Source organism: Canis lupus, chromosome 32 (genome assembly GCF_048164855.1).
Source record: "Canis lupus baileyi chromosome 32, mCanLup2.hap1, whole genome shotgun sequence".
In the NCBI taxonomy this organism is placed as follows: domain Eukaryota; kingdom Metazoa; phylum Chordata; class Mammalia; order Carnivora; family Canidae; genus Canis; species Canis lupus.
Window position 1 is genome coordinate 24,828,999 of NC_132869.1, and position 13,446 is coordinate 24,842,444.

The 13,446-nt window shown below is 38.6% G+C and overlaps 1 protein-coding gene across 3 annotated transcripts in view; it reads right to left on the reverse strand.

The window, feature by feature from the left end:
• Window positions 1–12,276, reverse strand: part of RFX7 (regulatory factor X7) — a 132,400-nt gene extending 120,124 nt beyond the window's left edge. The window contains exons 1-2 of one of the 3 annotated variants that reach the window (XM_072808725.1): window positions 11,911–12,276; window positions 11,596–11,758 (exon numbers count right to left, since the gene is read on the reverse strand). In XM_072808725.1, coding sequence (XP_072664826.1) covers window positions 11,596–11,756 — 161 coding nt within the window. In that variant the 5' untranslated portion in view covers window positions 11,757–11,758; window positions 11,911–12,276. Of the gene's footprint in view, window positions 1–2,815; window positions 2,961–11,595; window positions 11,762–11,910 lie in introns of those variants that run through there. The other 2 variants (XM_072808726.1, XM_072808727.1) reach the window with 2 other exon arrangements.
• Window positions 12,277–13,446: the final 1,170 nt, after the last annotated feature.

Genomic DNA, 13,446 nt, shown 5'->3' on the forward strand with positions numbered 1-13,446 from the left:
CATGGAGCCTGCTTCTCCCTCTGCCTGTGCCTCTGCCTCTCTCTCTGTATGTCTCTCATGAATAAATAAATAAAATCTTTTTAAAAAATAATAAATAAATAAAAACTAGTTTTACCTCTCTGAAAAAAAAAAAAAAAGAATATCAGACTAAAAAAAACAAAAAGTCTTTATGTCAGACAAATAGAAAGGTCGAACAGACTGTCACCTGTTTTATGAACCTGAAACACTTTGGACCTTCAGAATTGCTTTCCTATTTTGTTCATTCCCTTGTTACCTCCTCAATCAATCCACCTCCCTCAGTTATCTGCCCTGACAGGTTTCCTTTGCTGTCTTCACACTTTAGCCATGACTGAACAAGTTACCTTAGCCTTGGGTCTTGGCCCCTAAAATCAGTAGGGCAAACCCTCCACCAGAAACAAATTTAAAAGAAGCTATCTCCAGGTCAATGTTAAGGGGTTCTTCAAAATTCCAACTCTATCTCTTGGGAAATAGGCTGGAACACAGATAACTGATGAGCTCACAAAACCCTAGCTAAATACTCCTAGCTAAATACTCCTATACTCATTCATAAAAGGTTACCAAACTATGTAGGAGTCATTTGTGCATTATTTTTAAAATGACACACACACAAAAAAAATAAAAATAAAAAAATAAAATGAGGGACACAATGGCTCTCACTTGGGGCATAAATTATTTTTTAATCCAGATATAGAGTAAAAAACATTTGATTAGTATTCCTAAAACTCTAAATAAATGATTACTTCAGCTTCACCAATGAATGCAATTTAAAAAAATCAATTGCTGTAAGTCCTCTATTCTGTAAAATGCAGCACAAGTTTAATAACTTATTTGGGGAGAAAATTACCACATCAAATATATCAAATACAGAAACATTAATAAGCAGGAAAAAATCAAGTATCTCTAAGAATGCAGTAGACAAAAATAGTATTCACTAGCACTTACTGCTAGACAAGAAATAGAAAGATGCAAAAGGTGTTGCCCCTAGCTTCAAAGAACTTATTGTCTATTAGAACACCATAGGACAAAAATGAAAGTGATTAAGTGTTTAATTGTAAGACATGACTATACAGTTAAAGATCAAGAAAAGGCCAACGTAGACTAGAGTAGCTAAAAAATATTTTATAGTACAATAATATGAGCTATGACTTCAAAAATGGTTAAAACTTAATTAAGCAGGATTTGGATACAGAGTAGTAGAGATTCCAGAAAAGATATAAAGTAAGAATAAAAGGAGCACCACAAAATAGAAGGTAGACACTGAAGTGCTTACCTGACAGGAGTTCAACACTGGTGGACAGAAAGAAATTGGGTTTGACTGATTGTATGGGGCTAGATAATACAGGCCTTTGAAACCTCACAGAAATCTTTAGATCCGATACGGTGGGCAAGGTGAAACTATTATAGGTTATTTAAAGAAGACTACATGGAAAAGGACATATTTGAAGACTTATTTTGGCAGCAATATACAACACAGTTCAGTGAGGGGAAAGGCCAGGAGCAGAGAGCAACTATGGTGCCACTGTAATAATCCAGGAACGAGATGGTAAAGCACTGAACTATGGTCCTGGCAGTGGAAATGTAGGGAAGAGGAAGGAACTTAAGTGACACTGCAAACTTGGCAACTTGTTAAAATATTAGGCATAGGGATAAGAAAAAAATCAAATAAGAAGCCAATACTGCTAGCCTGATGGAATGAAGGAACAGGTGCCATCTACTACCAACAGGTGCCATCTACTACCCACAGAAGTAGAATAGCTAGAAATGAAAGCCAACTGAGGTTGGCTTAGAAGAGGATTACTGTGGCAAGACACTATGGCATAGAAGAAGGATTACTGTGAAAATGCCAAGTTTACAATGACAGTTGGTAGCTACCTGTACTCTAGCAAACGAATAAGCAGATGTCATTAGATTTGTCTGGTCAGCCCATCTATTTCTGACTTTAGCAAAGAAGTGAACAGAGAAAAAAAAAAAAAAAAGGATGGTTGAAAAGTGTCTGGATATTCAAAATTAAAGTGCATCTACAAGAAAGCAGCAGGAAAAATAAAATGTTAATCAGAAATAAGATCCACAAAAATAAGAATCTTGCATCTTTGCCCATGGAATCCTCAATGCCTGGCAGAGTAGCTGACACAAAGGCAGCTCTCAAAAAGGAATGAATGAGAATTGCCAACTGCAGAGGAATCACGGTAACAAGAAGAGTTGAAGACATAATGAAAGATAAAAATTGAAAAAAGGCCACTAAGTTGGCAAGAAGAACAGGAAGCCAGACTGCAAGAGTCAAAAAGGACAAGAGAAGAGAGATTTAGCAGAGTCGGGGTGGTGAGCTGATGGACAGATGGCAGCTAAAAGGAAGTGCAGCAGAGTAGACAAAGCATTATTTCACTTGTTTGGATTTTTCTAAACTAAAGATAATGCTTGCTCATTCAAGAAAATTTTGAGAATATAATAAGGGAGGGGGGGAGGAGCATACATTGTTTCTACCACCGAAGTGCAAAACCAATTAACACTTTTAGAATGTATGTTCACTTATTCCACCATATATACAAGTGGGCTTACATATCACACAATAAGATAATAAATGAGAGACTAGAGGGGAGGGAAAGGGGTAAGGAAAATAGTAAAACGAGGGGTGAGATCAACTAGCAATAGTTACCATGTTTCTTAAATCTCTTCTTAGTGGTCAAAAAAAATAGCACTTTTCTGCTTTATTTTTTATTATCGAATAAAGATTTTTGCATTGTTAACTGTATTATTATTCTTATAAAATGAGTATTTACATTCTTCATTCACTTACCTAATGACTTTTTTTCTTAGACTACGAATGAGCTCTTTAGGTCACTGAAAGATCAACTCTGTTTTACTGCAAAAACTTTTCTCCAAGTTGTTTGCTGCTGCTTTAAGGAAGTCATAAGCATGTATAAAGTCACAGGAAAAGCAGCCTGTAGAAAAGAACAGTTTGATGATGCTGACAGAAAAGGTATGTATTAGAACAAATTCCCTAAATATATGGAAAGGGATGGATCCAAAGGGGAAAATAAACTTCATCCAATAATGGGAAAGTACACAGATATAGATGCTAAGACATAGCCAAAGTATGGGTCAAGTGAGGTATATGAGGAACCCCCTCATATAGTAATATTCTAATCCTCTTCATGAAGTGGCCATTATTCAAAGACAATCAACTCATGGTACACAGCCACCTTCTAAAACTAACAGCAGTTCCTGGTCCTCTGGTTCTCTATTATTATTTTATATCTTCTATCTTTGTATTTCATTGAGAGAATTGTGATTGGTGGAAACCCCACTCCCCAACCAAGCAAATTTTGATCTAACCTATCTTCCCCTAATTATTCTCATTACTGGCAAGGCTTATTGTCATCAACAATTATGAATCTAATTCCTGCTAGTGGGAATAGAGATTTGCCAGTAAGCATATCATTAGGTGTATTTGGATCAACAGCCTATCCCTTGATTTTTGTTAAGGTCACAATACTGAATTTTGCCAATAAGAATATTATATCCTACTGAATCCCTCTCTCATCTAACTCTCTATTTTTTAATACCACTGATTATACCATATCACTGCATTTAACAAAATCTTACTTTTGTTAAATTCTACTGATGATGCATGCAACTACTACACAAGGAGGGAATGTTTTAAATGGAGAGTGGTGTTCATTACTTTTTAGTTCTCCTATGCCTGTATATAGTAGACATTAAAATAAAGGTATACGGAATTCAGTTTTCCTTGACCACTTGATTCTGTAAATTCAGGATTAGTTCTTGACCTTCTCACTTCTTTGAAACTTATATGTACAAAATTTGGCCAAATACTGCTTTTTACTATCTCCTGCTTCAGAAAAAGGGATCATGCATATAATAATCTGGCAGTTATAGTTTAGATCATAGATTGCTTATATATACATGCAAGTAACAGATCTAATAACTGCAATCAAATTAGCAAAGTGATTCACTTAAAATAACTGAAGCATGTTGTTCAAATACATTTTCCAAGGATCTCAAAAGCTCCAACTTTACTACAAGCAAGATGTCATTAAAGTGACACTCTTATCCAAATAAATTTTTAAAATTTCATACATACTGCAAAAACAATGGCAAGTACTTGGCTACTCCATATAAATAAAATATTTTACTGTCATATTGTAAATTACTTATGCACTGGCTGCTTTGTTTCAGGTATACTAAGTCTCTGAATTCCTATAAACTACATATTAAAAAATGAGAATGTTTCATGTAAATGCAGTAAAAATTAACAAAAATGGGCCCATCACAGGTAAGGCTAGCCTAAATCACTGAAAAAAGTTAATTTACACAACTCAGATCACTTTTCCTTGAGTTGAGAAAAATTTCATGGAAACAGTAGCACAGGAGTTGAATTCTAAAGTTAAACCTTTGTATCAGCAGGAAAAAAAAAAAGTTTGTTTTTAAAGAAAGGTTTTTAAAGTAGCAGGTAAAGAAACTAGCACAGGCATAAACAGAGAAGCAAGATCATAAAAGGAAAGAAAATGGGTTAGTGCAAACTGCAGTAGCCACTTAATGCAGTAATCTCCTGTTCTCATCTTGTACCTACTTGATAGTACAAGGTGGTGATCAAAGTAGGAAAGTCACCAAGAAATAAAAAACTATAAGCACAGAAAGAAAAACACAAACCCAAGTGCACTTGATGTTTGGTTTGTATCTTAAAATGAGGCCTCATAAATTGTAACACCATAGCCCTAGGGACTCACATCCTCCGAGATAACCAATAGTTAGTTCACTTCTATCCCCATGACCTTGGCAGGTATCACTAATCAATCAGATTTAGCATGTAAATTCAAATCAGTTTGTTAATCCTGTTGGAATGAGTGTAAAGGTATCTTTTGTTATCTAAACTCAGACTATGAATGAGTTCAGGTAATTTTTTTTTTTTAAGATAAGGCTATTTGGAGGAGATGGTATTTCACATCTTATGGACTCATGCCTTTCAAAATTCCAAGACATAACAGACTGGAATCTGTCACTGACCTCTCACTCTCTGAATTCAGAAACCAGAGACTCAAATAGCAAGGAATATCTTATGTTTTTGGTTTGTTCTTAGATATGAGGAATATAAAACCTCAACTCCCACACAATTTTTCATTTTATATACATATATATATATACATATGAGCTATTGTAATAGATGTCTGATAACTAAACTATGCATAATTAACCAAACCTAGTGGTCTTCTATTTCCTCTTATAGATAGGAAATACTACAGTCCATAAACAGAAAAAAACTAAATGTCTCAAGAAAGAAAAATTAAATCATATTTTAAAGTTTCTATTCATATTGGTTAAGGGTAAGTGTTAACTATCTTAATCTCATAGTCAACAATTAAGTGCATTAAGGCCTCAGAGCTTATTGTTCCTTATTTATTATCCTGCCCAGGACAGAAGATCCTTCGATCCTTCCTCCTTTTGGTCTATGCTGCTCCTCTTAACGTGTACTCTTAAAACCTTCAACAAAGCAGAAGAGAGAACCACTAAATACAGAGATTAGTGGAAAAAGAGGATAAGACTGGTCTAGTTTGGTCAGAGATGCGGAATAACTATCTTACTGTCTTGTTCTTTATAGGTTTAAAGAACTGTCACAGTTATACATTAAAAAGTCTACCCTAAATGAAGAGGAAAGTTGGGAAGCTCAACACTACACTGAATTACTCTGAAAATAAAATACACCTTTCTTATTTATATAACCAAACTGACAATATAACATCCGCTACTGCCTTAAAATATTACATTATTACAATAGGAAAAAGTTCCTATGTGAGGTGCTTATAAGGAGTGAGAACCTCTTTAGAAGCAAAACAAAACAAAACGAGCACACAAATAGTCCCCCTAGTGCAATCTCTCAACTAGTAAACTCCCCAACATGGACTGCGGCAGAGACTTACATATTTTTGCATAATCAACAACGGCTCTTAGAATACTTTAAATGTAATGCATGCTCAATAAATATTTGCAGACTGAATCTCATATACAGAACTCTTGCACAAGGTAACAAGAAGCGAGTAACACCTTCAGACAGTCTTCCTGGGCTAACACCCAAGGAAACACAGACAAATCCTAACAATTCGTCCATTGAAAATGGTTCTGTTGATTGCCTGTGATTAGTTAATTCTGTTAGTCTTTCACTGTGCTTATGGTATGTTTTATCATTGCTGTCAATATTAATTTAGTAACAGAGGCATAGAAAGTTAAGCTAAAGGAACCTGCAAGGTCATCTAGTATAAATCATTCATTTTACAGACAAGGAAACGAAGGTCTACTTTTCTCACACTTTGGCACTTGTCACCTCTTTCCTTGTTTCCCTAACTGAATAAAGAAGTTTATTGCACCTTTTCCTTAAGTTAATATTACAAGGTTAACATTACAAGTGAATGGGCATTCCTCAAATGTTACTCTCTAGCACAGTACTTTGTATATACAGCAAGTATTCAGGTGAGTATTTCACACACTGTTCTTGATTAGTGTTCAAATTTGAAGAAATGATAATGCTCATTTTAATTACTTTCATTTGTACATTTTTGTGTGCAACACTTTTTCTAATATAAAAAGTGATCTGACACAAGTTCTGACATAAGTTTTTACTTAAAGCATTCTTTAATAACGGATAAAACACTTCTGTCTTTCCACCACTGTGAAGCTCATTTCCTCCAATAATACCAAAAATTAATAGTGAGATAGAAACCAAATCAGTTTTGCACACAACATTAAAGACCCCGCCCCCCTTGGGCAGCCCCAGTGGCGCAGCGGTTTAGCGCCACCTGCAACCCGGGGCATGATCCTGGAGACCCGGGATCGAGTCCCACATCGGGCTCCCTGCATGGAGCCTGCTTCTCCCCTCTGCCTGTGTCTCTGCCTCTGTGTGTGTGTGTCTATGAATAAATAAATAAAATCTAAATAAATAAATAAATAAATACCCCTCCCCAGTGGGGAGAACAAATTGGTAAATTACTTATACACACATGCATCCATTACCTAAGAGCTAAACATTAGGCCAGAAAATCCAGGGGATTGAAATTGCTTAACTTGCCTTCTTTGGTCAATAGGGAAGACAATTTAATTAGTTTCAAATCATAGAGGAGAGCAAGGAACTGCCTTCTTTCTGGAATCACAAACACTCAGTGTTGGGATGCAACCATCACAGCTGGCCTCAATAGAAACAAACAAAAGCACCCTTGGTGTGCTTGGTATGGAAGACAGGCTGAACTCAGGGCAAGCAGAATGTTCAACCAACTAATAAAAAATATATAAAAGCCAGCTAATGTACTTAGTCTCTAATTTTAAAGCAAAATGAAGATCAGGGACTTACAGTTAAAGTAAACACTAATGTTATAAACTTTATAGTAAATATTTCCCACTGCCGTGGAAGGAACAATAACTATTTCTCAGACAGAACTAATAAATGCCCTGACCCAGAACCAAGGACAAAATGGAACTGCTGAGTTCTAGTATATGGGACAGAAATCAGGTTTAATATGCCATCACCAGGTAAACCTTTGGATCATCACTGGACTTTGCTCACTGTAACTAATAAATAAGAAAGTAAAACAAAATTGCTGAATTTGGGTTTAAATTGGAATTTAGAAAATATCCAAATAGCCCACATATATAATTCCACTTTATTAATAATTTTTAAGTCTAAAATGCATGAGATTCAGAAGTCCGCAGGACTTACAGAACTGAGTAAGACAAGGAACTCTGGCCAGAGCACTTCCAGGGTCTGATAATGAATGACAGGAATCCTAGCTTCCCTGTCATTCAATTTATCAGTTTCCAAAAAGTGGGTAAAACAATGATACATCTTACAGGACCATTAAAGAAATGGTTTGTACAGTCTTACTTACAAATAAAAGCTTACATAAATAAAAATAACAACTGATGACAATTAAACCTTTTAAAAATCCCTGAATTCATTTGTTGAGTAAATACAGTATTTAGAACATTTTCTACAATAAACCATCAAGATTTCTTCTGATTTTCTAGGTAAAGGCTTTGTTGTTTATGTTATAGCCTAACTGCAAATATATAAATCACTCCCACCCATGAAAATATGATTATTCTTATAACTAATCACAAAGAGACAGAAGAGATATCCAACGTATTTTTTTTCTATCCCATTTTTTCCTCAGAATTTTATTCTATCAAGGTTTCAAGTAAAACTGTTGTAAAATAGAAAAGAAAGCACTTAGAATATATATACATACAGCTAAACTAAATACAATTTTTTTTTTCTCTTTTAAACAAGGAAGATACTAGGAGAGAAGAGGAAAGAAAAACATACTTTGGTATTTCTTTTTTTTTTAGGTGCAATGTAAGTTTGAGAAGTTTGCAGTGAGGTTAGCTGTGGCTGTTTTAGGTTGCCAGGACAGATTTTCATTTAGAAAAAAGACATATTGCTAGTTTTCCTTTTCTTTTAAATTAAAGAATATATTAGAATTCTATTGTTTAAAAATACAAACAATATTTTCACAGCATATTCAGTATTAAAACGCATCTCTGTAAATAAATCTCCTTTCAAAGTACTAAGTGAGGTGGACCTTTGTCTATGGAGTGGGAATGGGGAAGGTCAAGAATAGTGCAGGCTTGTTAACTTGGACTTAAGCTGATGATATTCATAAATATATTACACAAATATTACCACACTATCAGGTTTGCAGATTCTTATTTTCTAGGACTACCTTAAAAAATTTTATTTCCAATTCTTATGAAATATAGTTTCATTAGGTACCATGATTTCAACTTTGAACAGAAAAATTTTTTTTCCAAAGTCCCACTTAATGCTTGAAATTACAATGGACATACTTTTATCAAATAGCATTTTAGTTTAACAAACAGGATGTATTAATTATGAACTGAAATAATAAATAACTCATTGTCCAGCTAAAGACCCACCTTACATACTATATCTGTTGAAAAGGAAAACAAGTACAGACTTGTTTGTGATCTGCAAGTTCAATAATTTAGAAACTATGATCAACCTAAATGCAAAACCCACTTGATAATTTTTAAATGCCACATTTTGGCTTAATGTAACTTAAAATTTTCACTAGAAATGATACCAACGGTTGATGCAGAAAGTAGTACAAAACTGATCTCTCAGAGCATTATCAAGTTATAAAATAACTGATAAAAAGATACTGTTCCTTCACAAAACGTGAAATGAGGAGAGCAAGGGAGCTGAAATTGCTTAACTTAGCAACCTTACCCATTAAAAATGATTTTAATTTAGCATACATATAGTAGTTCATAGGAGGTGGTGGTGAAGGAGCTTTCACTTTCTAGCATCTTTATTTTATATCGTCACTTGATGAATAATATAAATCCAGTCCTGTAAAGCAGGGGATACGAGACTATATATTAATTATACCCACCAATGTTGTCTACTCCAAAGTTCTAAACATAATATAAAGAAATCGTTTTTTGCAAATAGGATTTCTACACTTGAAAATTAAACGCTAGTAAGTGTGCCATGACAATTTTTAAATAAAGATACAAAATTGTGTATTTGGGGATTACGGTGTTTGTTGCCTGCTATTTTTTCTGAGCAAGTAGCAAAAAATGAAGTGCACTCTACTTCAGGATAAGTTTTTTCTCACAGTAGAGTCAGTGCAGTTAAGCTGTAATGAATGTGTAAATATAAATTAACAGTTAAAGAATAACTAAATCACAATTTACCAAAAATTACCACTATCATTATTCAGTCAGTTGGCTATACACTTTGCTCGTATATTAGAAATATAAAGTGGAGTTTCCTTTCCCCTATTGTTCTCATAAAAAATTAAAATATACATTATTAATTCAACTTTTAAAATGTGCCTTTCTTAAAAGATTTAGTCCTTTAATCTGGATATCCCTTACCTTGAATGTAAAAACCAAGGTGTTTAATGCAATTCATTGATAATTTCGGAGACACTAAGTTACAAGTTAATAGGCGGCGGGGGGAAAAAAACTTACTGATTTCTGGAAACCTTGATGGTAAGCAGAAGATGAACCATCTCTCCCTTTAAATAACAGATTTTAAAAGGAGATGAGGGTACCCATCAAAGAATAAAGGCTTCTCTCCCTTTCTTTCACACACACATAGAAGACAAACTTATCTGACCTATTCAAGTTGCCAAAACAGGACCACGGATTATCAAAGCCAAAAACCTTTCCTTTAAAATATTTAAACTTCATTTCAAAATTAAAACTGAAAGCAAGATCCTCAACTGCCAATTACTGTGTAGTAAGAAACTATTTAAGCCTGCACTGACCTACTTCATATTAGCATCATGACAACACGGATGTAAGCCAAGAAATAACAAAAATCACTATATAACAAACCTTAATTTTGTGTTCAAAAACTGACTATATCTTTAAGTGTCTAAATATTGTACAGCAATGCCACTTGTTTTTATGATGCACTTCTTCTTAATTGCAACAAAAGTAAGGAGTTTTGATATTTTAGTAGTCATATTCAATGATGGACATGCAAGATTTCATTTTTAAAATCAGAGCTTGTTTTATACCACATTCAATTCTATTTTAAAACTTCTATTAAAAGCAATCTCTTAGACCAAATTCCAAATATTGCTTTCCATTTTTAAAATAGCACTACATTTTTTAAAATGTCAATCAATGAAGAATCCTACAGAAATAATCTAAGTTCATGTTCAAAGAATATTTACAATGGCTCTAACGTTAGATAGACTTAACTCAGGGTATTTAATTATTAAAAGACTACCACCAGCCTTTCAGAGTTTAACCTAATGCTGAAATATTGTAAATTCTCATACAAGTACGGAAATAGCAAAGGATATCTCATCTATGGTTTCTAAAAAGCCACGAAATAGCAAGACATTTTAAATTAAAACGTGTTCTTAAATTAAAAAAAAAAATTCACTTTGTAACGTAAACTACCACGTTAAAATACCTTATCCTAAAGAAGCCCTTTCTTCACCATCATGCAAATAACACTCCCTGGAAAGGAAATTTAATCTCAGAATAAAGAAGGCGAAAACATCCAGAAATAGCTGCTAAACCAACGGAAAGGAAGAGAGACACATTAGGTTTTGTGCTGCATGTTAATATTCTTACGCACAATGTCTGTTTGGTGAAAATTCACAATACACTTCTTCCTCCCTTGTGTGATTGCAAAAAGGAGTAAACACATTACACATTCCTCAGTCCCAAATCCATGCCACCACCATACAATATGACTTAAAATTTCGACCCCTATTCCCCTCACACAGAAGTGGAAAAAAAAAAAAAAAAAAACACACACATAAAAAAAAAAAAAAAAAAAAAACTTGTTTTTATCTACACTCACAATTGAGGAGGGGGTAAAGGCATTTTTTGGGCTACGGAGACCAGAGGCTGCTGCAAAGTCCCCACACCTCCAGAGGTCCTATAAATATGCACCCGACTCTGGATACCCACATTCAATGAATGCATCCGCCGCCGCCTCCTCCGCCCGCCGCCCCCCACCCCCTTTGCAGCAGCAATGTGCCTGGGCTTTTCTACCCCAGCGATGGAGGATCCTCTTACCAGATGGAGTTCTTGATCTTGTGTTGCAGCGCGCTGGCCTCTGTCCCTGGCAGCCCAGGCACCAGGGCTGGCAGAGCCACCCCCGAGTTGGGGGCGCTGGGGGGGAGCTGCTGATGGGCATCAGGCTGCTGTGGTGGCGGCTGTTGTTGTTCCTCTGCCATCGCTGCTGGAGGGGTGGGAGGGAGGGAGGGAGGGAAGATGGGGGCGCGGGGAAGGGTGAGGGAAGAGACGGGGGGGTGGGGGGGAGGACGGAGGGGGAGAGGAGGAGGAGGAGGAGGAGGAGGAGGAAGGAAGCTGAATAAGCTAGGCCTTTACCCCAGGGCTCGAGTGAGTCGCTTTCGCCTGCCGCCTGGGGGACATCACCGGGGAGACCGAGCGGCTCCTCACGGCAGGGACGCTTCACCGCGGGAGAGGCATGGCGGCGCCCCTCAGCCCCCCGCCGCCGCCGCCGCCTCCTCCCGTCAGCGGCCGGGGCTAGGGGGGATGAGGAGGGGACGTCTGAAGCCGAGGTGTGGGGGGGGCGAGGCTCCCCCAAATCCAAGAATGGCTGCTCAGGGACTCCGCGGCCTGGCCTTCCTTTCTTGCCCCGGGGCTTTCTACTCCGGGGGCCCGCGCTGCTGCAGCCCCAGGCTCGGCTCCACGCCACTCCCCACGCCGCCGCCGCCGCCGCCGCCGCCGCTCGCTCCCGGCCCCGCCGCCACCGCGGCCGCCGCTGCCCTGCCAGCCCGGGAGGCAGCCTGGTGCGCGCAGCCGCACTGCGGCCCGGCGCAGACGGCAAAACACCTACCGCTCGGCCGGGGCGGGGGGGGGGCGGGGGGGCGTGGACCAGCGTGTGCGGGTTACGGGCGCGGGCGCGCGCGCGGGGGACCGGGAGGGGGGCGCACGGGGGCGCAGGGCGGGCTCGGGCCAGCTCGGCCCGGAACGCGCGCCGCGGGGGCCGAGGAGGGGACCGGCCTAGCCGCTCGCTGCAGGAGAGCAGGAAAACGTGGGGGAGGTGCCGGCGAGAGAAAGAGAACTTGCGTGAGGAGGAGGAGGAGGAGAAACCAAATATAATATTTGGCGTGGAAATGGAATTTGGCGTTTCTCTTTGTTTTTTTTTACCTTGCATCTTCAAATCAGTGGCGGGGGGGGGGGGAGGAGTGAAATTGATCAACATGATGCGCTACCCCTCCCCTCGACAAAGTGAGGGTTGCTTTCTCCCCGGGTGAGGGAAGAGAATCGGAAGGCAGGTAAGAGGAGAAGCTGACTTTTCAGGAGCCCCCAAAGAAGAACGCCCTTTGGAATTAACCACCCTTTAGGTAATTCAGTCTTGAACGGAAATCGCAAGTCAGGAGCTGGGTTGAGTGCTTCTCAGTCGGGCATTCAAAGCCCTCCAAATCTGGCCCCACTTTAGTTATCCAATCATAGCTGCCTTCATCCCCCTGCAAGAACTCCCGGCTCCAATCAGTGAAGTCTCTATGCCATTCTCTACGCGCAGCAGATTCATTCTTCCTTCGTGCCTTTGCTCATGCTGTTCCCCTCACCTCCCCACCCCACCCCCTTTCCAGGAATGCCCTCCCTCCCTCCTCTATACCGCTCTCAGGCCAACCCAGGCTCTAAGGCACAGCTCAAGTCGCGGCTTGTCAGGGTCCCTGGCAGCCAAGGCCCCTGCCTGCCTCGGAGAGAAACGCGTGCAGTTCTCGTAACATGGAGACTCACGCTCCAGCCATGAGCACCTTCCTGTGGAGCCAGTTGAACCCCTGGACGCGCTCTCTGCGCCCTTCTTCCCATTCATACTTAAGAGGCAGTTTTGCCCACTAAGACTAAGACTCTGCTAGAAACAAGCAAGTCCCCTTTAAGAGCAAAAGAATT